Below are 26,441 nucleotides of genomic sequence, written 5' to 3'. Positions count from 1 at the left end.
TATATATATATGTTTACCATCCATTAAAGATGTTTTCTCATTCGTTGATTAGTTCTTTATTTGTCTTTCTATGAGGTGGTTAACTCTCTTCTTCCACAGGCTCCGGCACTGCCTCTCCTTGCTCCGGCTGTTGTTCTGATTGTTGTTGCTGGGGAGCTTCCTCTTCTTTTTTTTCGGCTTCAACTGCCTCTGAGTTGGATTCTTTAAACTCGCTGTCCTCAACTTCAGCTTCTTTGTTTTCGTCAGCTTGTTCTGGGGCTGGAGTGGAATCTAAGTCAATGAGTGGTTGGGCATCTCCTGAACTCGAAGAGCCTGGTAAACCTTCGGCCCCACAAACTCTTTCTGATACAGTATTCTTACCGTTGAGTATCAAATTTTCCTTCCATTTTGTAACAATATCGTTGACTGCATCATCTCCTAAACCGTATGTTGATCCAAGGAAAGCGGCTTCGGAAAACCTTTGAGACTTGATTAAAAGATCTTTAGCGCCTTGTATATCGCCAGCGATCCAATATGCATTAAAAGCCAAATTGAATTTACCGGCCCTTTCAGCATCTTTAGCTAAAGTGACCAACCCCTCCTTGTTATTAAAAGATGAGTGCAATAGAAATAAAGATTCTAGATCATGTGCATTTGTGAAAGCTTCAACAGCAAGTTTAAAATTGAACCTTTGTAAGGAAGCATCACCCAAGGCTCTCCATTTCATTTCGGCGCTTTCATCTGTCAACAAATCGCGAGCAAGCGTAAGTTGGCCGACTTTTAAGGCTAGCTCAAATTTTTGATCTTGATCAGGGGAAATATTCAGTGCTTCTTCATAATACTCTTGACCTTCCAGAAATCTAGCAATTTTTGTTAAAGAGTCCTTACCCTCAACATTTGGGAGTACATTTTCAATGGCTTCTTCAATTTCCCCTCTTAAAGTCAATGTTTGGAACTCCAGCACCTCTAGAGATATTTCGTAACCATAAACATGGACCTCTCTGTCAGCTAAATATACTTTATTATCACGTGCTAGATAGCCCAATAGATACATTTCCTTTGTGTAATGGGCTAAATTATAAGTCTTTCCACCTACGAAGTAGTTCAGCCTGTTAGTTGCTGTGGTAAAGATAAAGACATCACCAACCCATTTGCCTGATGTAATGGATTCACTTAGTTCATACAATACGTCAAAAGCCTCATCAACACCTTCTGAATCGTCGATATTGCCATTATTTGCTGCTTCAAGGTAAGCATCCTTGTTGAATAATAATGTGTAACCACTTGCTTCATCACCATTACTATTGGTGTTGACAATCATCACCAGCTCACCGTTATCGGACCAAATGACATCCTTAGCATTAACATCAATTCTTCTAACTAGCGTACCGTTGTCCCAATCGAAGAAATAGACGAAGCCATCAGACTTCACACCCAACAAGGCACCTGAAAATAATCTATCAATAGCAGAATGCATTGGGACAGACCATGATGTGACTTCTTTAAAGTTTTTGTAGTATTTAATTTGCCCAGTTTCATCAATTAAAGCATAACTATTGGAGTCGGGGCCCCAAACAAAGTCTTGACATTTACCGAAGGCTTTGTTTCTCCAAGCCAACGCCGTATAAATAACGTATTCACCATCCCCAACAACTGTAACAAACCTACCATTTGGAGAATGGGCTAAAGATTGAGGGAAAACATCAACGGAACCCAGCTCCTTAGTTTGTAAAGATAATGGTTCATCTTGTTCAACTTCTTCGTTACCTCTTATGACGGCAGTGAAAATGTCTGAAGCTGCGGCATTTTTGCCACCTGACCATACTAGCTTACCGACAGGGTCAAGTGATAAAGTTGGTTCATCATTTCCCAAGGAAAGTACGGTAAACCCATTATCAAACCCGGATGCAATGTAGTTTTTACGTCCTGTTGGATGGGTAGCGATACACCAACTTCTTTCTAAACCAACGTTTAAAGTCTTTTCTACCTTGTAAGTGGAAGAATTCCATATCTTTAAAGTGCCATCTTCGGAACCAGAAATTATAATGGGTAAAGTTGGATGGAAAACAGCAAAAGAAACATTGGACATGTGACCTTCTAGAGTGGCTACACATGACTTCGTTTGGTAATCCCAAATTTTGATGGTTAAGTCGTCCGACGCAGTAATCATATAAGGCTTGTCAGGTAGCGGGTAATAATCAACATAATTCACACCTCTTTCTTGTCCTGTGGTTAACGTGAAATTTGGTGTCGATTGTCCCAATGACCAAACTTTAACGGTTCGGTCCAAACACCCAGATGCAAACGTACTAGGATCCTTTGGATTGAATGCGACGCACATGACAAAGTGTTCGTGACCTTCAAAAGTTTGTTCTAAGGCCCAGTTATTTTCCCAATTCCATAGTTTGACTGTCAAATCATCACTGCCGGATAAAACATAAGGCTTTGTTGGATGTACAGCAATGGAACGGATATAGTCTGGATGAGCTTCGAAATCAACAACTTTTTCACCTGTATTGTAGTTGAAGACTCTGATCCTGAAATCATCACTCCCAACAATTATCCAATTCTTTCTTGCAATGAATTTACCTGCTCTAACAGGAGTTTCCGTAACTTGGATGGATCTAACTTCAACTTGTGTTTCGTAATTCCAAAGCTCAACACGACCAGAGTACAAGGTAGTCAAAACCCATGGCTCAGTAGGATGGAAATCGATACCTTTAACTCGATCGGATCTATTACTAAAAGTTTTCTATCATAAATGTACAGTGTCAAATAAAGGAAATGCCAAGAGCAAATGCATTTATTTCAAAAATCTTCCTGTTAGTAACTAATCTTAATGTTTGCTTTTTGCAGGCTTTGTATTCTTCGCGAACGAGATCATTTCCTAATCATAGGAGTTGTCGGAGCTTGTTCGCAATTGCATTGGCAAAACGCGCTCTGGTAACATACCTTTATATCCAACTTCATCGTGTCCGTATAATTGTTTCGATTGGGTGTCTTAATTCACCATTACAAGCTACCATTTATTGCAGCTTTCTGTTATTTACTCCCAAATCTTACACGACATGTTCCTAATGCCAGCTCGATTCATTCATGAAAAAAAGACAGTTTATTACCCGCTCATTCGTCAGACGCGATTAAAATTTGACGCCGCGTCACAAAATAATCAATTTGATAATAATATATTTGATATTATTGTCCATATTCAATAATTAGTAATGTGGATCTAATGATTTTTATACAGCTCAATACAAAGCAACAAAACTAAAAATAGATTATAATATCCAAAGTGCTCCTCGGATGAATGTACAACTTTTTAGAATTTTTCTTCTTTTTTATAACGTACACCTTATTTAAGAGCACTTTCGTTCAAGGAAAAAGTTCATTTCCTGGACATGATGTGTGTAAGTTCGAAGACCAAAATTTCCAGACAGAGTTCTTCTTAAATGTTCTTAAAGGTGACAAGTTACAGAACTTGAAGCAGGAGTACGAACAATACAAAAAACAAAGTACTTTGTACACAGGCTTTGTAATTGAAAAACAATATGAATACCAGGTAGCGCCCTTGCAAATCAATAATTTTCTTCAAGTGACCTTTTGTAAAGGAGGAAAGCCAATTTGGAATCATATTCTACCCTTTCAAAAGGATTTAGATTGGGCAGAACCACTATGCATTCCAGCCCAGGAGGATGATACTATCTCCCAAAACAGCTCAGTATGTTTCAAGTTTGCAAGGGTGCAGAAATATACACAGCGTAATGTAACCCTTTACTTTCCTAATAAATTTGTTGGATTCGTATTTGTTTGCAATTCTTCAAAGACGCATCCCCCCACTCAGAACAATTTTGAAACTATTCCATTAACGCCTATTATTTCTGATGATATTAGAGATTACAAAATATCTTGGTCAATTAAAGGAAGAATCACCAAGGTGGTACCTTATCTACATTCGTTAAGTATTCCTATGTCCAAATATGAGATGCTCATCCATTCAGATAAGAACATATCAAACGAATTGGAATATAAATCCTTAACTTCGGAGTTTTGGAAGAGCTATAAAAACTTAAGAAAGTTTAAAAACAAAGAAATGTCTTGGATAAACGAAATAAATCCTATGGAGCAATATGATAGCTCTGGGAATGAAAATGTCCCGAATTTTCATGAAAAACTAGACCGTACAATAAATCGGATTGCGCAAAACATAGAAAGGCCTCATGATGCACTAATAAGAGCGATAGCCGCACATAATAGAAACTCTAATAGTGGAAATATTACAAGAAGGAAATATTTGAGGAGGAAGATCTCAAAGATGTTAAAAAATAAGATACCTCTTAAGAACTGAACAACTTACACATTCCTATTCATGAAAAAACATAATTTTATAATAAATTGTTTGTTTGATTCGATTAGTTTATTTAACTTGATTAATTTAAGTATTTATTTTTTTTTAATTTGTTGTTACACGAGGAGTATTAAAAATATGACAAACTGGGATATTACAACATAGAAACAAAGATAACAAAAGCTATCTATTTTAAAAAAATTCATATTAAGCAAACTGGTACAAAGTGTTTTAACGTTATTAATGAAAAAGAAAACTTGGGAAACTTCTGACAAAAACAGAATTTAGAAGGTTAGAAGGAGAATGAGAAAAACCTGTAAAATTAAAAATTTTTATGATAGGAGCAGAACTTTTGTATATCGTAAAGACTCACATAAATCCTTCATCGAAGAATCCAGGGGGTTTCCTCAGTGGTTGTTTATTGTTTCCCAAACTATTTATGCTGTCATCTCGAACATAGTTTTGCGACCTAAATCCTCCGTCCGAACTTGAGGTATCTAAAAGGTCTCCTTCAGTGGAGTCGTGAAATGGATCGGTATTTGAACTTGTATCTTCCTCTTCAAAGGAATTGATCAGTCCATTATGCGCATCAGACTGTGATCTTGTGTGTCCTGGATAAGGTTTAGAGCCTAATGTTGATAGGTTTTCTCGTGAAAGATTCGTTAAGTTGTGAGGAAACGTTTGTTGTTTTGGAGCTTCAACTCTCAGAGCATCTGTGCTTGCGTTTTCATTCTTAGGCCTAGAGAATTTACTTAATATTTTCTCTGAAAACGTAGGCTTGTTATCATCACTTGATGTTACGGTTGTGGGAGTGGTTTCATCCTGTGCTTGCTTTAGCTCATCATTCACACCAGTATCATTTGATTCGTAATCTGAATTGTCGTCATGGTCTTTTGCCACATTGCCCAACGCAAGCAACTCGTTCGCTACTGATCTATTAACAGTACCTTCTGGTTTCATAGTGTTCCTTTGGAAAGAAGTTCTATCGTCCTTAGCAGGTTTAAATCTTAGATCGGGGTTCTTTGAGAAAAGCATCATACCAGCGAATGCCAATATCATCATTAGTAAAATGAACGAAAATGCAGCGTTCATAATGAAAAATATCCATCCCATAATAGCAGCCACTTTGTAGCTTTGGTTAAACAAGTCCGAAAAAAACATGAATAGAAAGGAATTAACTACAGTAACAGTAGCAATTAAAATATTCATTATGTTTGTTGGACGGTCCAGATAGGGCTTATAGTAGATAATAGCAACGAAGTAAAACAAATCCAATATGAACATGAAAAGAACTTGTGTTTGACCAGAAGCCTGAGCAAATCCAACCAATAATGATTTTACAAAAATGTAGGATAAAAGAACAATGTTCCACCAGTAATGATTGGCATTGAACATTGTATAGAAAAATCCGTATTTGTGTAAGACATATTCATCTCCATACAATAAGGCTGCTGGGTTGTTGTACAATGCAACAGATCTTCTTGCGAAAAAAACAGTCCTCCATGCAGCCCAAAGCATTAACCCACATGACAAAAGAATAAAAAGGCATGCGATGACGATAACAGCAGGTGAATCTCTTTCAGTAAATTCCCAAAAACTGAGAATTGTTAACTGAACGAAACCGATGTAAATATATCTTAAAAGAGCACCTTTTAAGATCATTCTCCATTGTTTCCTGAATTCCCAAAACCTTGCCTTTTGGATCCATCCTAACCGGGTGGCTAACTCCACACAGCATTTGAATACTATGATAAATCCAGCCAACACATATCCACATAAGACGAAGAAAGTAAAACCGGTACAAACGATGGACGTATTTTCGATTCCCATTTTATAGCCTAGCCTTTTGATTCCTCTAAAAATTAATGTATTTGCATTACCATACAAAACATTGGTAGCTCTTTTGATTAATGGGAGCTCCATCAAATATTGCCAACTTCTTTGAGCCAAAACAGACATAGATGTTGAAGTCAGATATAAGCTAGGCGTACCACCAGTGGATTGCACATACCACCGGAAAATCCTTTGCATGAATGAGATTCTAATTAACCCCATTGACCAAACCAAGTTTTCCGCCCAGGCGGCTGCAATAGGCGGAACTCGATGAACATGTTGCATGGCAACCACGACAACAGATTGGAAGTATAAGAAAAGTGACATTGTGTTGGCAGAAATATGTGAGGCTGCGGTAGAGTTCCCAAAAGTGGATAAGATGGCAGATAGTAAAAGACCAATTCCCGCTACCACTGCAGTTGCCCATTTTACACCAATCTGAGAAACTGTTTTACCGTTTGAGAAGTATATTTGGATACATGCTAGGTACTCGCTCACATTGTTGGTGATCTTGACCCTGGCATATGCGTCGATATCGGGGACTTGGTATGCAATACCAGGAATTTCATTTACGTACTCACTGGAGATGTATTCAATAGAGTCGATCTGAATATTACCTGGGTGAACCGGGCAAAACTGTTTCCAGTTGATTGAACAAAGATCGACATTTTTAGTAATGATCTTGAAACCATATGCGTAGACATCAATATCAGCAAAAATATATGAATCAATTTGAGTTGACATATCAAGATCATAATGTAATGACCTGTCGTCTGGATTGAAAACAACGTCAAAACTATTTGCTGACAGCTGCGAGTTTTCCATACATGTGACCAATGATGTGGCTACCAGCTTCCTTTTTGCCTCTGCAAGATTTACTTTACTGGCTAACAATATTATTAGTCCAATTAATGCCGATGATTTATAAACCTGAAGAAATCTCATGCCTGTGAGGGGTATACTTTTCTAGTCTCCACTATTTGTTGTTGTTGTTGTTGTTGTTGTTGTTGTTGTTGTTGAAATTTTTTTATTTATGGCCCGCTCGTAAATAAAAAGACCTTTCTTAGCTATACTTTGCAAAGAAGTTTTCTAGTACCCACCAATGTTGATTGGCACTCTATAACGAATGACGTCTTCGAATTGTTTTGTTGTCTTTTGAGCGTTGATCTTCTGGAAAGCGGATGAACAGAAGCGTTTTTGAGTTAATTTGATAGCGTCCGTAAGCTAGTAAATGGCACGGACAGCAACAGTATTCAGATATTCTTTTATCCCCAATCCCAACGAAGACTACCTTTTCATAGTCAACAGTTAAAGGAATCAACTATTTGAAGCTAAAGCGATGGGCCGCTGCTAGGGAAAAGGAAGCAACCATTACCCTCCTCATAAAATTGATAGGTCTTCAAAAGGCTGAGACTGATAAGAACTACCAGTTTGATGTCTAAAGAAAGAAAAGAGAAATCCAGGATCTACCTTCATCTCTATTAACACCTGCTATCGAGAGGTTATAATTGTGGTTGTGGCCTAACTACGTATCATACACTATTTTTACTTTATTCCTATCCTATCCTGGAGTTCGAAGAGAACATATTTTCAAGCGAGAAAATCTTCCTTATCCTTTGCATCAATTGCTTGACTTCATTATTTGTCCATGTCGCTTAAATCAAAGTTGACTAAGATTCAGAAGTTATGGCTGTATTATTTCCCCTGTGACAGAATCCTCGCGAAGAGAATATGTAAATCGACTGTTAATACTACGGTAGCTTTCATATTTTGCTTGATACCTAAGATAACTGCGCATTTGGGAGCAGCTCCTGCGATGCTGCCAATGATTTCTGTTATTGTTCACCCTGGAAGAAGGGTCGGGGGTACTATCCATGGTGCTATCTATTGCATAACTGGATTGATATTTGGCCTAGCTTACGCAATCTTCGGCCGGTTCCTTGCGCAGCGATGTTTAGGGAGTTCTTGGCATGAGCTAACAGAGGCACAGCAGCACGTATTGCACTATAAAAGATATGAAGCGGGATTAGCAATTTTGGCTGTTTTCGAAGTAATTATGCTTTTTTTTCATGGTTGGATGAGATCTGTATCACACTATTACTTTGGTATTGTTTTCCCACTTTTTGTCGTGGTTCATTTCGCATTTATGGATCCTTTGAATGAAACAGCAGGCACTATTGCTAAAGCTTATAGTACGCCTTTCTACCTGGGTATTGCAATGTCGATTTTCTGGAATCTTGTGTTGTTTCCTGAGTGGGGTACCACATATTTGGGTAATACGACTATTGATGCTATGAATGAGCTCCATAAGTCCATTGACTATTCGATAAATTTCTTCATTGCAGTTGACCCGCACAATAGTAGCCAGTTGTACAGTAGAGATCCTGTTTCGTTAGGCAAGCTATTGAAGATGAAGTCACTGATTTCTTCTAAAGTTAACAACTGTCGAGTAGTACTTCACGAGTGCATTTATGAGTTTACTTACGCTTATGTTTCGCCAACTAAACTAAAGCCAATCATATCTACTTTGGAAAATTTGACAGTCTTCATTAATGGATTAGTTAATACATGCCAATTAGAATTTATTTTATTGGCAAGACATGATAACAAGCTCAGGCCTGATGATGTCGCAGCTTTGACACTGCCAAAGAACAAAGAAATCAGCTTTGCAAATGCTGAGAAGTTGTTGAAAGTTATTGACAAGTTGCATCCAGTGATTTATAGTCTACACCGGACAATGAGTGAATGCATGTACATAGCAAAGTTGGTACTTGCTCATGCATTTGATGTGAAAGTTTCAAGGGTTCATTCCTGCTCAATGTTCAAAGATGGTAACTTCCCAACATTCAGTAATAACGCCAATAATCTGCCCAATGATGTTGACATCCAGAACAAGATCAATGACCTGAAGCAGGCGTTAGAAGAATGTAAAGCAAAATTCAAGTCAGAAATGTTAAGTTTTGATATTGATATTATGAGTCCTAGTGATGAAATGTTTTTGTTGTCTAGCTTTCTACTAAATTTTAGGCAAACTGCAGATTCAACTTTGGTAATTATGGAGTCCGTCAAGGACATTTTAGTCAAACGTCAAATACAAGAGAAGAAGGGCTGGCTGAGAGGCAAAAGACTTTGGTTTTTAGTGTTGACCAACTACGAGACATTTTCTATCTGGTTAAAAGGCGATAGGAACTCAGTGACTGAAAATGATACATTAAAGGGTACGTTCAATGGTAATACTAATGGTTTTGCTCATGACACAGTTATTAGAAGGCCTGATTATGAAGAGAATGAACTTTTATCTCAAAAAGTTTCATCGAATAAGAACATTGTAAAAGATGATGCATCGCTAGATCTGCCAATGACAAGTGAACCCAAAGGAAATTCATCTTCTACCTCTGACACTTCTTCGTCGCCATTAACGTTAACGAAAACAACTACGTTCGGAACTAATAGAACTTCCAGGAGGCAAGGCAGATTTTCTTTTATGTCCATGCTTATTTCAATTGATAAGTTTTGTGAAGTGTCACATCCTCACTTTAGATTTGGATTTCAGGTAGCCATTGCATTAATGCTGGCTTCATTTCCGATGTTTATTCCAAAGACAAGGCAGTGGTACATAGACTATCGTGGTACCTGGATTGGTTTCGTGTGCATACTTTGTTTGGAACCTTCCGTAGGAGGTACGTTCTGGGTCTTCTTTTTGCGTGCTGTGGGGGTTATTTTTGGAGCAGCCTGGGGTTATCTTTCCTATGTTGCTGCTGTCAACCAAACCAATCCATATTTGGAGACAGTCATCACAGTTTTTGGAGCCATTCCTGGGTTTTACTATTTATTAGGCACACCCTATGTGAAGGCTGCAATTATTGAAATTATTAGTATTTATATTGTTATGCTTGCAGCAATACTTCCCTCCCAAGATGATATATTGACTAGTTTCGCCAAGAGATGTTTAGCTGTCGGCTATGGTGGAGGGGTAGCATTAATAGTTCAAGTCTTTTTCTTTCCATTGAAGGCACGGGAACAATTAAATGAAGAGATTTCTTTTGTCTGTGGCTGTATATCGGAAATGGAACTTCTCTACGCCACCGGACTGGAAGGAGAGCAAGTCGCAAGTAGTATGAGTGAAGAGAAATACAAAAAAATCGAAAAGATATCAAAAAGTGCTAAAGAGGCGTTAGCCCGTGCTACGGCCTATAAAGGACTAACCAGACAAGAGCCGAGATTAAAGGGTGAATATACCGAGTTGGAAAATGTTTTCACTCAAGTTATATTTATTCAGAAGCAAATAATAGAGAGGATAGATACAATTTCCTTGCTGAGAAAGCAAAATGGAAGTGCGGTTATTGAAGAATTTAACAGTGTTGTATATCCATATCGACGCCAAATGGTTGGAAGTATTTCTTGCCTAATGAGAGCACTTCAAGAGGCATTTATAAATAAGACCCCGTTACCGCAATTTTTGCCCAGCGCAAGAATTGCACATAGAAGGCTGATTAATAAAGTGCGCCAAACTCTGCGAATAAGATATCCTGGGCAGATTTCAAATTTAAGTGATAAAGCAAGAAAGCCAAATGAAGGAGATTACGCTGACGGCAAGGATGAAGATGACGATGATAACGAAGGTTTGGTAATGAAAATGAATAGAAGGGGACAGGCCAACACAACAGCTAATCCTCATGAATATGTTTTAAAAGAAAAATTTTTAAGTTGGAACGCATCTAGTGCTGCATCGGAAGAAATAATTGAGTATATTGAAGAGCTGTTGAATTTAACTAAAATTCTGGTCGGTGTAAATGAGTTTAAATACGGGTTTTTATCGCGTCCACTTTACGAGGACTGGGCTGCAGAGGCAGTAACAGGATTTGATAATTTCATTAACGGGAAAAGCAATCCTATGAATACACGGCGCAATCGGACCCCATTTGATGGTACTTCCATCATTTCCGAAGGAAATGAAAGTTTACAAAGTACAAATTCTAATGAATCTCAAATTTCTCCTGATTCCACAAGAAGTTATGAGCCGGAATGTCCAGTGGCATACGAAAAAAATGATAATCCGGCAGCGTTGAATTTATTACGGATTGCTTCTCATAAAGCAGGCCAAAACGCGGATGGCTTACCAAAGACATTTAGAAATAGAGCATTTTCCATTACTTCTACCTCCGGCCAACTTTCAAGCTTAAGCAGACACAGCACCCTTGGTAATGCGGATCCTAATTATCTGAACGATGATGATGAAAGCTCTGATGATGATTTGCCATTAGCTTTGAAAATGGTGCTAAGTCACATGAAAGAAAAGAAGGACTAAGATATTGAAAAGTCCTAATGTAAGATAATTACCAATTTCATATTCATTGTCGATTTCACTTCGCTTAAAGAATTTTTACTGTTTGTTTTTTGTAAAGCCTTTCCAATAAAAAATAGAATGATAGATAAAGGTCATAACTAGAATGGTGGCGAACAAAGCAAAACTTAAATTATCTCTGCATACAAGCGTATAATTTCCTTATCTATAGTAATATATAAGAACTAGAAATCTGCCTATTAATTAATTACCTCCCTAATCTTCTGGGAATTATGATAAGTCAAACCTGGCGCCTGAGTTTATTGCATATAATAATTTCTCTCTCAAAATTGTTTTGTTTCTATAATCTGGCAATTTTAATAAATTAACACAGGTAGATGCCGTAGGCAGCCTGTATTTCTCTGTCCCTGCATTTCTGATACCAAATTTTGGATCTAATGCCTTGAAGCCTTGCAGAGGAGCTTGCGGAACGGACGTGACAAATTTCAAAAAATTCAATTTCTCTTCAAACTTAAACTCATTCAAAACCTCCCAAAAATCAACAATTGTCTGATCTTCTTCTTTATAACCCCCGTATTCTGTGTTAGATTTCAGATCGTCTAAATCGATATTATCTCTCTCACCTGATATTAACATTTGTAGTTCTATAGAGTTAAACATCTCCATCCAATGTGGGGCAATGATAACACTGAGCCCTCCATGGAATGCCGAAACTGGTTTGAAGCATCTTTTGTTTAATTTGTAATCCGTTACTTTAGTAACGTAGAGCAACACATTATCCTTCGTCACGTACGTTTTTGAACCATTCGGAATTAAGTCAACAACTTTTGCGGAACTTTCAGGCTCATCTATTTCAAAGGTTAAATCTAAAGACTTGATCTCGTCAGTGGTCATGTTCAATAATTTGATCAAATTATTATACAACACCGAATCATAGCTTCCCAGATCAGAAAAAGAAGATAAAAACCCGTTCGAGTAATTCAATAATTTTTTCAAAAAGAAATCAGCAAAAGATACATCTATCAAAACATGCTCATATAGACATTTGCCTACAACCTTTCCCAGAAACCATATATACTTAAGTTTCGTAGCGTCATAAACAACAGAAGGATATAATTCGTAGCGATCATTCGTCCGAAATAACTCGTGCTTTGGATCTTTAAATCCTTCATCAGACACAGTAGTTAAAAATTCCTTGGTAATGCCGCCCCCATCAATACCAGCTTCTTCACCAAATTCATTAATAAAAGTAACATCTAATGAAGCTTTGAACCTTTCTCCTATAGAGTTAAATGCGTTGAAAGCATCTTCTAAGACATTATCCCTAGAGATGATAGCGGATTGCTTCCTCATACCGGTGGAGGCCCAGGGGGTAAACATATTGATCAAGTTGTGATCGTCATCTAAAGATAATCGCTTCTTGTCCAGTGCGATGAACATATAAAATAAGTCCACCCTTTCTTCAAAAGGAATAAAAAATGGTAATTCCAAAAGTATTTCCAACTTTCGGAAACGTAATGATGACTTTAATCTCTTTTTCATTTTGTTCAATAATAAAGACTTCAAAGGAGGCCTTTCTTTATCAAGATCTATTTCCTTTTCCATATCCTCATCACTTTCCTCTTCTAAGTGTTCTCTATACAGATCTTCGTACTCCTGTAATTCTTCGTAAAATCTCAAATTTAAAAATTGCTTTTCAGAGTTTTCCCAATAGGTTGGATTATTCTCCGTGGATAGAAAGTGCAATCTTGAGTCCCTTTCGTAGACTTTGCTCAAAAGTGGTACTGCTTCCTTTAACATAGGGTTCCTTTCACTTTTAGGTAGTTCCCAATATTGTCGGAAAGTAAAATCTTTTAACGTGGATGTAAATTTCTTTAGTTCTTCGATAGGTATCACAGAGTTGTAGTCTAATAACTCCCGATCTGTCGATATTAAAAGGTGCATGTCGATAAGCTGTGCCAAAACTGAAAACAGGGGGTGAGCCTCAGTCTTGCTGGCGTTGAATTTAGTGTGAAAGAATTCCCATGAGAGCCTTCTCACGAAGTCTTTGTTAGACAGTAAGGTAATAAGGACAGAATTCTTACAGCTTTGATTGGGAGAGCTTGCAATGTAGCACATCAAATTCTTCACGTGATCTTCATCAGAAACGTAATTTGCAGTAGTAGCAATAACTTCGTCTATAAATGCCTTTTCATAAAATTTCAAGACATAGTCGTTATCACTACGCAAGACTGATGGAGCAATATGATTGTTGAAGTTTGGTATGAGTAGCTTGGCGATATTTTTTTGGCCACCTTTACTACAGTGTGAATATGTCTTTGCCATGTTATCCCATAATATCGGATTTGTGTTGATAAGTTGGGGCAAAAGGTTTCTTTCGGCAAGTATGCAATAAAACTGTAGTGCAAATGGCCGTTTTTCGTAAGATCCTATCGATATCGAAAAAATACTAATGGAGGCACTGCTATGCATTACTTCCCATGCTTCTATGACATCAGCTAGCTTAGAAGCTGAGGAATAACTCAAAAAGGAAGCCCGACAGAGATAAACGGATAGACTATCTAAAAATTCGTCAACTGTAGGGCAGTCCATGTTAAGATCGCTTAGAGTTTCAGCCACCAGTGCATCATCTTGATATAGCTTCAACAAGCTCAATAGCTGTCTGTTGCCTAAAGAATTAGGATAAGAACTCAAAAAATTATGAGATAATTTTAGCAGTTGCTGCAGATCATATTGAGAAATGTAATAGATTAATTTGCCCCCGTAAGCTGGTATCATATGAACAAGTTGCGAACTAGTAAATGTGTTTTTGAAGAGTCTCACATTTGAAAAATGTCTTCTGATGCTTTTTTGAATGGTTTTACTGGCGTCTTCTTTGAGCTTATCTTGTGCTCTCCTTTCACGTTCCCTTTTGGCCTTTTCCAGTAAATCCTTCTTTGAATTTCGAGTCCTATTCCCTAAATTGACATTTCTTCTCCTTGTTTGACCGGTGAAGTTTAACATTTTAAGTCAGAATCCTTTGAAATGCTGCTTGAGATAAATTATAACGCTTTGCCACTCGAATGAAGTTATAGGCGAGTCATCCTTAAAAGTTTAAGTGAGATCGTTATAGTGCGGAAAAGGCGAACTTTTAAGGTAAAAGAAATTCAAGCCATTCACACCATGAGGAACGGAAAAAGATAAAAGGCATTAAGATAGTGTAGGATTGTGTAATCCAACATAATATCTAACTTTCAATGGCTCACGAGGTTCATAGAATAAAACCTAAACTAGGACGGACCCAAATATTTTGGGTTTTTCTAGCCTTTAGAGTACTGAATGCAGTTCTGACGAGAACCTTCTTTCAGGCTGATGAGTTTTGGCAAGCATTGGAGCCGGCACATTGGAAGGCTTTCAAGTATGGTGAACTGACTTGGGAATGGAAATTCGGAGTTCGTAGCTATTTATTTCCGATGATTTTTGAGCTGACTTATAGATTGGTTTCTCTATCGTCAATCCTTCTTCACTATGCACTTCTTCTTCTCTCAACGATAGGGTCTGATTTATTAATTTTACTACTGCCGAAATATGAGTTAAGTTGGCAAGTCGCTGAAGACTTGAAGAGGCTTCCTTTTGATGTCACACGGTCGTTCGAATATTATGGTGTGATATATGCGCCAAAAATAGTTATGGCAGTACTAGCTTCCATAGGGGAATATTATATCGTAAGATTTGTTCAAAAGCTCTATTTACTTACACTTGATAAGAGAAACGAGAAGGAGGAAGAGGAGAGACGCAGCGGTTTATCCGAGATTACGAAGTTTGCACTGCTTTTAAGTTTAACTAATTTTTTTAATTGCTTTTTTATTACAAGAACGTTCATCAACTCTTTTGAAATGATTTTAACTTCTATTGCCCTCTACTACTGGGACTGGACAGGCGGACAAATGATAAAAGAGTCATCTTTTACTAAGTCGCTTATTTTTGCATTTCTGGCATGTTTGCAAAGACCCAGCAGTGGACTTATTTGGGTAATTCCCAGCATTTCCCTAATATTAAACTTGGTAGGCAAAAAGCAGTATCATTTACTTTTCATCACATTTTCCAAAGTTTTACGGTCTTTTTTTCTGGTATTTACTGCAAATGCAATTATCGACATGTATTTTTATGAAAAAGTAACGTTTCCCTTTTTCCGATTTCTAAAATTCAATTTCACAACACCATTATCAAAGTTTTATGGGGTAGCTCCTTGGCATTTTCATTTCTTTCAAAGCTTACCTATCGTATTAGGTGCAAGTATTCCCGCTTTTGCATTTGGATTATTTTTTCCACTAAGCAAAAGGAGTTTCCCAAAGAAGTATTTAAACCCGTTTTTCCAAGTGAAACTCACTATCTTGTTGAATCTGTTGGTGTACTCTACGTTACCTCATAAGGAATTTAGGTTCATCTTCCCATTACAGCCACTTTTCATATTAATATCATCATTTGGCCTTTTGAGACTTGATAGAGATTATTGGAAAAGACTATCTGGCCTAAAATCTTTACTCTGGCTTGTTCCATTCGTGTCGGTGTTCATCGCATTACTTTTGGACACATTCCACGAATCTGGATCTATCGAAGTTATGAAATTTTTACATGAAGAGCCAGAAATAGATAGTTTGGGATTCATAATGCCCTGTCATTCGACACCTGGTCAAAGCTATTTACACCGCAGTGACATTCAAGATCTGTGGTCGATTACTTGTAACCCTCCATTGCATTTACTTGGAGACCCAGAGGCTTACTCCAAACTAGAGACCTACATGGATGAAAGTGACCATTTGTATGACGATATATCGGCATTCATTTACAAAAATTTCCCACCGCCTTTTCGTAAGGATCTAAGGAGTCCAGGTAAAACATACAGCCACGAATGGCCAACATATTTGGTTGTTTTCGAGCACATGGAAAACGCATTTCTAAAGGATTTCCTGAAAGATTCATCATACATTGAATACAATAGATTCTTCAACTCTCTTGCGCACTGGGATTCAAGAAGATCAGGAGACATAATAATTTATTATAAATTACCATTCGATTATAGCGATATTCCAGCGGCAGATATTTAAATTTGTGTATTCTTCACTTATCAGTTTACTTCATTTCGCGAAAAAGCCTTTAATTATTAGTGATTTATTTACTACATGATATTAATATATGTGTATAATTATGCAATAAGGCCTCTCAGAAAATATATGTGTTACTTCTCGTTGTGCCATCTGTACTAGGCTGAGTAATTGTGTATTTCATATACTTGTTAGGAGGATTTGCTCGCTCGGAGGATAAATACAGAGCGTTAATAGTGCGTATCATATGTTTTATAATATCTCAGGAATGAAAAGTTCGTAGAGCAGAACAATATATTTCATTGGTGCAAGCATGTGGCTTTCAAAGTTCCAGTTCCCCTCGAGGTCCATCTTTAAGGGTGTTTTTTTGGGTCACAAGTTGCCGTTACTAGTGCGACTGACATCAACAACGACTAACTCTAAGAGCAACGGCAGCATCCCAACACAATACACAGAACTCTCTCCGTTACTTGTTAAGCAAGCGGAAAAGTATGAAGCTGAACTAAAAGATCTTGACAAAGACCTTTCTTGCGGCATTCATTTTGACGTGAATAAGCAGAAACATTATGCTAAATTATCAGCGCTCACTGATACATTTATTGAGTATAAGGAAAAACTAAATGAATTGAAAAGTTTACAAGAAATGATTGTATCTGATCCATCATTAAGGGCGGAGGCTGAACAAGAATATGCAGAACTGGTCCCCCAATATGAAACGACCTCCTCAAGATTGGTAAATAAACTTCTTCCACCGCATCCGTTCGCAGATAAACCTAGCTTACTAGAGCTTCGACCGGGTGTAGGTGGCATTGAAGCCATGATTTTTACCCAGAATCTATTGGATATGTATATTGGCTATGCCAACTATAGAAAATGGAAGTATCGAATTATATCGAAAAATGAAAACGAAAGTGGGTCAGGCATTATCGATGCCATTCTGAGCATTGAAGAAGCCGGATCTTACGATCGTTTGAGGTTTGAAGCAGGCGTTCACAGGGTGCAGAGAATTCCTAGTACGGAGACTAAAGGAAGGACGCACACATCCACTGCTGCCGTGGTTGTGTTACCTCAAATTGGTGACGAATCTGCTAAATCTATTGACGCTTATGAAAGAACATTTAAACCTGGTGAAATCAGAGTTGACATCATGCGTGCAAGCGGGAAAGGTGGTCAACATGTGAATACGACAGACTCTGCTGTCAGATTAACCCATATCCCCTCTGGAATTGTTGTTTCCATGCAAGATGAAAGATCTCAACACAAGAATAAGGCTAAAGCATTTACGATCTTAAGAGCGAGACTTGCAGAGAAGGAAAGGCTGGAAAAGGAGGAAAAAGAAAGAAAAGCAAGAAAGAGTCAGGTTTCTAGCACCAATAGGTCTGATAAAATTAGAACATACAATTTTCCACAGAACAGAATCACTGATCATAGGTGCGGGTTCACATTGTTGGACCTGCCAGGTGTGTTATCTGGAGAACGATTGGACGAAGTTATTGAGGCAATGTCTAAATATGATAGCACCGAACGGGCAAAAGAATTATTGGAGAGTAACTGACGAACGTAACTTTTCGTTTCTTGTAAATATCATATCGTATCTATCACTTCTGTAAATCTTCTTTTCTATTGTTCTGCGCCACGTAAGAACTGACGCACATAGTAGATGCCCGAAATATGCAAAACTCTGTGAAATAAATTGTACCGCCTCAACAGTTCAGTAAGAATAGTACACAAAGAGAGTGAAGTACGAACCGTGTTTTGCTCAAGATGTCTCTGACACCAACTAATGAAATATTGTTTCATTACAAGTCTTCAGTGAAGGTTGGTGAACTTGAGAGATATGTAATTACTTATCATCTTTATGACGGTGAGGAAATTCCACCAGATTTGAATTTAAATTCCTTGTGGTTAAAGGTGAGAAATATGAATCCGTTATCGTATAGAGCTGCGTACCTAATGGGTCCATTCATGCTTTATTGCGATGTAAAAACTGCCCAATATCATCATTCCCAAAAAATAGTTGCTTCAGTTGATTACCCCAAATTTGAACCGAATGTGCAAACTCAACAAGATTTCGTGGCTGAACTTTCAGTACATAACATACGACAGAAATACGTATGGATTGCTGATGTGATGAGTCAAATATTGTTCACTACAAATACGAACGTCACTTACGAAGTCACTATTGGAACTAGTAAAGAGTCAGTAGAAAATCCGCATGATCTGCCATCTCATCTAGGTTCTTATAGCCCTAAACTTACAGTGAACAGGTTAACTACCTTGGATTTGTGGAATCTTCCCGTTCAGATTACCACACCACAGAAAAAGAAACATCTTGTAGTTTTGACACATGGTTTACATTCTAATGTGTCGACCGATCTAGTGTATATTATGGAACAGATATACAAAGCACAAAAGAATTATCCCCACGAACAAATTGTTGTGAAAGGTTATAGGGGAAATGTCTGTCAAACTGAGAAGGGAGTTAAGTATTTAGGTACTCGTTTGGCCGAATATATTATCCAGGATTTGTACGATGAATCCATCCGCAAGATTTCTTTTGTAGGTCATTCATTGGGTGGCCTAATCCAGGCTTTCGCAATAGCGTACATTTATGAAGTCTACCCTTGGTTTTTTAAAAAGGTGAATCCAATAAATTTTATTACTTTAGCTTCACCGCTTTTAGGTATAGTCACAGATAATCCCGCCTATATTAAAGTACTACTTTCATTCGGGGTTATTGGAAAAACAGGTCAAGACTTGGGTTTGGAAAATGATGTTGAAGTAGGCAAACCGCTTCTCTACTTGCTATCTGGTCTGCCCTTGATAGAGATTTTGCGTAGGTTCAAAAGGAGGACAGTATATGCGAACGCTATTAATGACGGAATTGTCCCATTGTATACCGCATCGCTATTGTTCCTAGACTATAATGATATCTTGGAGCAATTACAGAAACTAAAGGAGAACAGCAAAAAATCACCGCTAATAAATGATGCTTCAACACCTGTGAATCAAGATTTCTTCAATAAAACTTTCATTTCGCCTCTGACTAAAATGTTGAGTATACTGGCGCCACAAAAGTTTCCTACGGAGAATGGTTCCGAAATTCCTAAAGTATCATTTTTCGAGTCAGCAAGCTCAATTCTCCTTCCTCCTTTACCTGAAAGAGCGTACATAATGGATCCAGATTCAAGAGATCCTGTAATTATTCATGATAAGATATACAATGAGGATGACATTCCACAATCCGAATTTGATATCGAAGACGGTTTTTTTGGTAAAAAGAATATACTCCTTCAGGCTTTTTTTGCAGGAAAGAAAGAACGTGCGAAGTATCGAAATTTGGAAGAAACGATTGCTCGAAGGTGGCATGAAGGAATGGCATGGAGAAAGGTTGTCGTTGCTTTAAAACCTGACGCTCACAACAACATTATAGTCCGAAGAAAGTTTGCCAACGCATACGGTTGGCCCGTTATCGATCATCTGATAGATGTCCACTTCAATGGTGATGACGATGACGATAACGATGAAAATGACGATATCAATTCCACACAAGTTGTTGAACCTATTCAGAGCGTAACCGAAGGAAAGAAAAAGTATAGGAAAGCTGAAAACATTCCTCAAGAATATGGATGGTTGAATAAGGTTGAAACAAACGGAGTCTTTGACGAAGGTCCTACGGGAATGATATCAACTGTTGGTGAAATAGTCGAGGCGTTAGCTAAAAGAGGATTTAGCGCCGTAATCGACAGGAGAAATGCCTCGGAAGATCCGAATGATGAGGTCCTTCGGTTTGAAGAAATGAATAGTGATTTGGTACAATGATAGAGCTTTATATATTTATTTACGGTTTATAGAATGGTCTGGAGTTACATTTGGAATAATACTCGTCTTGTTGATTTTTTTCCTTCTCTTTTTTTTACGAGCTATAATATGTTACCATATATAATCCTATAGAGTGCATCTTGAATCTTCGTGTCCTTCAAGTACTTAATGGAATAAGCTTCTTTCAATGATGTGAAATTACCTGTTTTAATGTATTCTGGGTTTAAAAACTGCTGATTGTTTGGATCATACTTTAGCTTTAATATTTTTACTAGTTCGTGTAAACTCATACATTTATAATTGGTAGCATGTGACGGTAAGCTCAAAATGCTGCTTAAAGATTTAAAATCATGTAAAAACTGATTTAAACCGTTTTGATTAAATTTGTTCAACTTTAGAATTGACTCCGTAAAATAGTTAACAATAACATTTAACAATTCGTTCTTAACCTTTAATGAAATAGCTAGTGGGATATCCATTGAATCCAATTTGTTGATCAATCTTCTCAAAACATTAATTGAATTGACCAACTCAGCGCTTGGTACGGACGACGGCCCGATATTTTCGTCGACAGACATCTCTAATGTTGACCAAGTTGAAATCTTGAAGTAATTTCGTAGGGTTTCCTTCAACAGTTTTTGAATCCTGTGTACAATGGAGTTTTGCATATCCGTACTCATAGCTTTTTCATAGTCATTCTCCACATTTTGAAACAGTGAATTGTATTTTTTAGATTCTGTGCTGTTAACAATATCGGTCAGTTGAATAAAAATGAAGTTTGAAGACAAAGATTTGATTTTTCTGTACACAAAGTTGACATGTTGCAGTTTTGCCATAGTTTGATACAATTCCTGCTCTTTAGTTCTTGTTTCATTCAATGAATCGACAGTTAAAATGTAATCCAAGTAGGATGAAGTCAAGTTCATAAAAATTAATGAACAAGTCATTAGTTTGTATCTTACTAATAGATCAAAATCCAAATCGTAGAACGGTTCCAAATAATCGTAAATTTTATTGATTAATTTGACAAAATTCTGAGAAGATTTTGGGAAATCTTCCGGATTTTTAGTTATATTGATGAATTGCCTATTGGCCATTTCAACTTCATAGTTGATCCATTTCTCCCATACTTCATCGGAAATTAACGACACCAAACCTAGCCCATGGTAATGAAAAGAATTCAATAAATTTTTGTCTGTAGCCAGGATTTGGGAAATTAGGACGATCAAAGTTTTCAAATCGTTTTGAAATAGGGTGGATCTTACTTTATCCCTAATGGGTTGTAAGACGTAATTAATAAATTGTTCATGAATAACTGGCTTCGTCAACCCATTACAGTCATCATGAAAAATGTTGATGCACTTGTATAGGTTTTCCGCTAGATAATCGTTTAGAAACTGAAAATACGTCTCAATCTTAGAGGATGACGATGTGGCGTGAAAATGGTACGTAAACCTAACGTTGAAATTGTTTGCTAGTGATTTAAAATTCCATAGCACAGGTTCTTGGTTATTGTTTGAGCGTGAAAGTGGGCGTTCGCTATCTCCATTCTGTGTTTCCTCCTCCAAAGGTAAGTAGAGCAGACTTAATTGATAAAGTTTGGTGGAATTTTCTCTCAGACATTTAACCAAACCAACTGATGTGGATGCAAATTTTTGCGTATCCCATTGCGCTTCTAACAATTTCTGATCAAACGTATTACTCCAGTTAGTAGCTAACCTCTGTATAATAACGTCATTATATTTGCCGGTAACCTTTGATTTAAGTTTGTTATAAGCAGCATACTGAGAATCTATATTATTGATTTGAGGAACTGTAGCGAAGACACTCGTCAACTTTGAGTGTAGCGCCTTTACGTCATCTAGAGTGAATTGATCCGGCGGTTGTTCAGCTAACTCATCTAACTGACGTTCAAAACTATCTAGTTTGTCTACGCCAGCTTGCATTTGTGTTTGTTGTACAGCTACCTTTTCCAATTTATTCAAGATTTGCAGATCACCATATTTTGCCCTTAATTGTTCAAGCCCCTCAACACTAGCCCCTACTTCAATAATATCTTGTGCTATCACCTCTGATAATGCTACTTCTGTGTCATTGCTGGCCAATGATTGCTTTAGATTTTGCAGTTTTGATGCCAGTTCGTTTCTCTCATTTTGCACTTGCTTAATTCTGTCGTTAATATTTAGGAGATCATCAATACCGTTCATAGTTTTTATGCACTTGTGACTATGCTTATAAACAATAACTTAATATACAATTTCTTATCTACTTCTGCCTACAATTTTTAGGATTCATCTACTATTATTACACTATTGTTATACTATTGTATTTATATTGAAATATCAATAAAACAGGGCTCGTAGAAATGTAGAATTTTTACCTAATATTCTTCTTTCAGCCCTATTTAAGAACCCCGTTATATAATGCTATGCCCTACTGTATTTTACATATAACCCTGATTTTATGACTTCTCGATTTTGTACCCTCGGCCCGGCGACGGTAGCCAATGCCAGTAAAGTTAAGTTTAATAATGCATCATAATGTGGGGATGGGTAATGCTATTGCACCCTAAGTCGTTGATACTTCTTCAAAGGAAAAAAAAATACCGTGGTGAGGCTGTAGTTGTGTTCAAAATAAAATAAAAGCCGTACACTCTAGTAGTAAAAAGACTTTACTGAATCTTATGAAAAGTTTCTGGTTTTTGCCTCTCCTTACAGATTCTACCGTCTTTAAGGCCTAGTTTCTCTGTGTCATTGTGAAAACATGGAAAAAGCTTCCTTGAACATTGCTCAGACAAAGGAAATACCACTGACAGATAGGCGAATGGGGCTCCGAGGATGGAAGGCGTGCAGTAGGCCGCATTTACTAGGTCGAATATTGCTTTTCATGAGCATACTATTTATTACAAGTGCGGAATTAAGTAGCGACGTAAGCTCCAGAGAAGTATATATGCCGATATTCAATAATAAGCTGTCGTTCAAAGTGCCGCCTATTAAACGCTCGTTGCTGCTAGGAGCAGCCCTGTACGAAGATTTCGAATATAGCTCTAACAACAGTGCTTCTGACGGAGCGTTCTGTACCGTGTTTAATGCAGGCATGAATGACGCGTCTAGGGAGGTTGTTTTTGAAATCCATGTAATGGACGTGTTGCAAGAAGAAACAGACTCCAGCAGGTTCGGAGGAACCAGTCACGAGCGTGGGAGGCAATCACTGGGCTTCAGTGTTTTTAATAACAAGAATGGTGATTTGTTAAGAAGCAAGAAAAATCTAGCGAGCGGGACGTCGGTCATCGAAGTTAATCCTGGGAACTGTAATGAGTTCTTGATATGTTTCATAAATTTAGTCTATGACGGATCGTGGAGCTCGATTGATACTGAAAAATCTGTAACGATAAAGATGACCTACAATGATAAGCTCGATCCTGACATGTTGTTGCATTTGGTCAATCAAATGACACCGCAGGTGGTGAAAGCATTGAATACCGTCTCTGACGGCCTTTTCCAGATAGTGAGCGATACCACACTTCTTCAAATGGAAAGTGATAGGCGAGATATAAATGAGGCGACGTATAGTTATCTGATTGTGGGGTTTGTGTCGCTTATGGTAGCACAGCTGATATCCAATATTATAGTTACTACCTATTTGATTATTAAGATCAAAAGTAATCCTTCATCTCATATCAAAAAGAAAGGTTTGTAAAAGAGCATTGGGCAGAGAGTATTTGTCCTGCGTATAGAGGAGAAAAAATTGTACTGATGCTAATTTTGGTGTCGTTCTTCTTTTTTATTTTGTAAGACTGTTTTCCAGAAATGTTTGGGTTTATTTTTTAATTTTTTGAAACATTTTTTTCATCCTTTCTCATTTTGTCATTTCATTTTTCTGTGGAAAATTTCACTGACGCGAAGAAGCGATGAAATTTCCAACATCCTCCCATCATCCCAATATTGGCATACACACACATGCAGCACAGCGGAACTGCGGAGGTCAGAGGCAATGTGGCAGAGACGCTGGCGCGCCTGTATTGTATAATAGTATATTTTACACTCAATTCAATTTTTTGATATTAAATTAGTGTGTAAAAAGCTTCTGAAATCAAGAAGCCCGTACCAGAAGTTCAATCATGAAATACATCCAAACTGAACAACAAATCGAAGTCCCAGAAGGTGTCACTGTCAGCATCAAGTCCAGAATCGTCAAGGTTGTTGGTCCAAGAGGTACTTTGACCAAGAACTTGAAGCACATTGATGTTACCTTCACCAAGGTCAACAACCAATTGATCAAGGTTGCTGTTCACAACGGTGGCAGAAAGCACGTTGCTGCTTTGAGAACCGTCAAGTCTTTGGTTGACAACATGATCACTGGTGTCACCAAGGGTTACAAGTACAAGATGAGATACGTCTACGCGCATTTCCCAATCAACGTCAACATTGTTGAAAAGGATGGTGCCAAATTCATTGAAGTCAGAAACTTTTTGGGTGACAAGAAGATCAGAAACGTTCCAGTTAGAGATGGTGTTACTATCGAATTTTCCACCAACGTTAAGGACGAAATTGTCTTGTCAGGTAACTCTGTCGAAGACGTTTCCCAAAACGCTGCTGACTTGCAACAAATCTGTCGTGTCAGAAACAAGGATATCCGTAAATTTTTGGACGGTATCTACGTTTCTCACAAGGGTTTTATTACTGAAGATTTATAAGCTTTTTATTTGATTTTGTGACATTTTCTTTAAAGTAGCAGAAAAAATAATTACATATAAAAAACTTTGTATATCTAACATATAATATAATTGAACCGATACGAAAATAAAAGTACCGATAATATGTCAACTTTTTGTTTTTTGTTGCCGTTTTATTACGTGCACTAATACATATACATGCGTATATAAATATACATAACTCTTGAGGGGTTTTGTTTCTATCTTTAATGAACCACGGATCTGGAGAAATCTCTTGCCTTTTGGATCAAAAGCGCGTCAGCCAACACCAGAGCGGTCATGGCTTCCACAATAGGAATAGCTCTTGGAGTGACAGCAGGGTCATGTCTACCCTTAGCGGCTAAGATACCTTCTTCACCATCGTAAGTGGCGGTTTTTTGTTCTTGAGAGATAGTGGCCACTGACTTGAATGGGACAGAGAAATAGATGTTCTCACCATTAGAGATACCACCTTGTACACCACCTGAATTGTTGGTCTTTGTTCTTAATCTGTTTGTTTCTTTTTCAAAGTAAAATGGGTCATTGTGCTTGGACCCTGGAACAGAGACACCCTGAAAACCTGAGCCAATTTCGAAACCCTTGGATGCTGGAATGGACAACATAGCATGAGCCAACATGGCTTCCAACTTGTCAAAGCATGGCTCACCGAGACCGGTAGGCAAGTTTCTCACGACACAAGTGACGACACCACCGATAGAGTCCTTGTTGCCTCTGTACTTTTCGATTTCCTTGACCATCAAACCAGCAACGGAGGCGTCTGGACATCTGATAGGACCCATTGAGTCCACTTTTTCCCTGGTGATGGTGTTCAACAGATGCTGAAATTCAGGATCGAAAGAGTCTCTGTTCATCTTGATTTCCCCGATTTGTGTCACAAAGGCTACGATCTCGACATTAGAGTTCTGAGCTAAGAACTTCTCAGCAATGGCACCTGAAGCGACACGGCCAATCGTTTCTCTAGCAGAAGCTCTGCCACCACCAGAGGAGGCCTTGATACCGTACTTTTCCGAGTACGTGAAGTCCGCATGGGAAGGTCTAGGGAACTTGTCCATGTCGGAGTAGTCGTGAGGTCTTTGGTCCTCGTTTTTGATCATCATGGCGATGGGTGTACCTAGAGTCTTGCCGAACTCGGTACCGGACTGGATTTCCACTCTATCCTTTTCGTCTCTAGGGGTCGATAGCTTAGATTGACCCGGTCTTCTTCTGGTCAATTGTGGCTGAATGTCAGCTTCGGTTAATGACATTCCTGGAGGAACACCGTCGACAATGCAACCGACAGACTTACAATGCGATTCACCATATGTGGTGACGCGGAACAGTTTCCCAAACGTTGACATGCCTCTGTGCTATGATACTATT

The 26,441-nt window shown here is 37.9% G+C and overlaps 12 protein-coding genes across 12 annotated transcripts, besides 2 other annotated features; 7 read left to right on the top strand and 5 right to left on the bottom strand.

The window, feature by feature from the left end:
• Positions 1-79: 79 nt before the first annotated feature.
• Positions 80-2,949, bottom strand: SEC27 (coatomer subunit beta'; the record flags this gene model as incomplete). The annotated part of the gene is made up of 2 exons (NM_001181002.1): positions 80-2,731; positions 2,932-2,949. 2 exons carry the CDS (start codon positions 2,947-2,949, stop codon positions 80-82), a joined length of 2,670 nt encoding a protein of 889 aa, NP_011378.1.
• A 337-nt stretch (positions 2,950-3,286) lies between these two features.
• YGL138C (uncharacterized protein) lies at positions 3,287-4,324 on the top strand (the record flags this gene model as incomplete). The annotated part of the gene is made up of 1 exon (NM_001181003.1): positions 3,287-4,324. The coding sequence occupies one exon, from the start codon at positions 3,287-3,289 to the stop codon at positions 4,322-4,324; it is 1,038 nt and encodes a 345-aa protein (NP_011377.1).
• Positions 4,325-4,693: 369 nt separating this feature from the next.
• Positions 4,694-7,102, bottom strand: FLC3 (putative flavin adenine dinucleotide transporter; the record flags this gene model as incomplete). Its single annotated transcript, NM_001181004.3, has 1 exon — positions 4,694-7,102. One exon carries the CDS (start codon positions 7,100-7,102, stop codon positions 4,694-4,696), a length of 2,409 nt encoding a protein of 802 aa, NP_011376.3.
• Positions 7,103-7,805: 703 nt separating this feature from the next.
• YGL140C (uncharacterized protein) lies at positions 7,806-11,465 on the top strand (the record flags this gene model as incomplete). The annotated part of the gene is made up of 1 exon (NM_001181005.1): positions 7,806-11,465. One exon carries the CDS (start codon positions 7,806-7,808, stop codon positions 11,463-11,465), a length of 3,660 nt encoding a protein of 1,219 aa, NP_011375.1.
• Positions 11,465-11,733: an origin of replication (ARS712; Replication origin; identified in multiple array studies, confirmed by plasmid-based recombinational ARS assay).
• HUL5 (ubiquitin-ubiquitin ligase HUL5) lies at positions 11,733-14,465 on the bottom strand (the record flags this gene model as incomplete). Its single annotated transcript, NM_001181006.1, has 1 exon — positions 11,733-14,465. One exon carries the CDS (start codon positions 14,463-14,465, stop codon positions 11,733-11,735), a length of 2,733 nt encoding a protein of 910 aa, NP_011374.1.
• A 233-nt stretch (positions 14,466-14,698) lies between these two features.
• GPI10 (putative glycosylphosphatidylinositol-alpha 1,2 mannosyltransferase) lies at positions 14,699-16,549 on the top strand (the record flags this gene model as incomplete). Its single annotated transcript, NM_001181007.1, has 1 exon — positions 14,699-16,549. The coding sequence occupies one exon, from the start codon at positions 14,699-14,701 to the stop codon at positions 16,547-16,549; it is 1,851 nt and encodes a 616-aa protein (NP_011373.1).
• A 310-nt stretch (positions 16,550-16,859) lies between these two features.
• Positions 16,860-18,101, top strand: MRF1 (Mrf1p; the record flags this gene model as incomplete). Its single annotated transcript, NM_001181008.3, has 1 exon — positions 16,860-18,101. The coding sequence occupies one exon, from the start codon at positions 16,860-16,862 to the stop codon at positions 18,099-18,101; it is 1,242 nt and encodes a 413-aa protein (NP_011372.3).
• Positions 18,102-18,310: 209 nt separating this feature from the next.
• ROG1 (putative lipase ROG1) lies at positions 18,311-20,368 on the top strand (the record flags this gene model as incomplete). Its single annotated transcript, NM_001181009.1, has 1 exon — positions 18,311-20,368. The coding sequence occupies one exon, from the start codon at positions 18,311-18,313 to the stop codon at positions 20,366-20,368; it is 2,058 nt and encodes a 685-aa protein (NP_011371.1).
• A 101-nt stretch (positions 20,369-20,469) lies between these two features.
• Positions 20,470-22,575, bottom strand: TIP20 (Tip20p; the record flags this gene model as incomplete). The annotated part of the gene is made up of 1 exon (NM_001181010.2): positions 20,470-22,575. One exon carries the CDS (start codon positions 22,573-22,575, stop codon positions 20,470-20,472), a length of 2,106 nt encoding a protein of 701 aa, NP_116577.1.
• Positions 20,837-20,911: an origin of replication (ARS701; ARS containing only an imperfect match to the core consensus sequence).
• Positions 22,576-23,131: 556 nt separating the features above from the next.
• RRT6 (Rrt6p) lies at positions 23,132-24,067 on the top strand (the record flags this gene model as incomplete). Its single annotated transcript, NM_001181011.1, has 1 exon — positions 23,132-24,067. The coding sequence occupies one exon, from the start codon at positions 23,132-23,134 to the stop codon at positions 24,065-24,067; it is 936 nt and encodes a 311-aa protein (NP_011369.1).
• Positions 24,068-24,488: 421 nt separating this feature from the next.
• Positions 24,489-25,064, top strand: RPL9A (60S ribosomal protein uL6 RPL9A; the record flags this gene model as incomplete). Its single annotated transcript, NM_001181012.3, has 1 exon — positions 24,489-25,064. The coding sequence occupies one exon, from the start codon at positions 24,489-24,491 to the stop codon at positions 25,062-25,064; it is 576 nt and encodes a 191-aa protein (NP_011368.3).
• Positions 25,065-25,288: 224 nt separating this feature from the next.
• On the bottom strand, positions 25,289-26,419 carry ARO2 (bifunctional chorismate synthase/riboflavin reductase [NAD(P)H] ARO2; the record flags this gene model as incomplete). Its single annotated transcript, NM_001181013.1, has 1 exon — positions 25,289-26,419. The coding sequence occupies one exon, from the start codon at positions 26,417-26,419 to the stop codon at positions 25,289-25,291; it is 1,131 nt and encodes a 376-aa protein (NP_011367.1).
• Positions 26,420-26,441: the final 22 nt, after the last annotated feature.

The sequence above is a fragment of the Saccharomyces cerevisiae genome, chromosome VII (genome assembly GCF_000146045.2).
Source record: "Saccharomyces cerevisiae S288C chromosome VII, complete sequence".
NCBI classification, from domain to species: Eukaryota; Fungi; Ascomycota; class Saccharomycetes; order Saccharomycetales; family Saccharomycetaceae; genus Saccharomyces; species Saccharomyces cerevisiae.
This window is presented reverse-complemented; position numbering and strand designations above follow the sequence as displayed.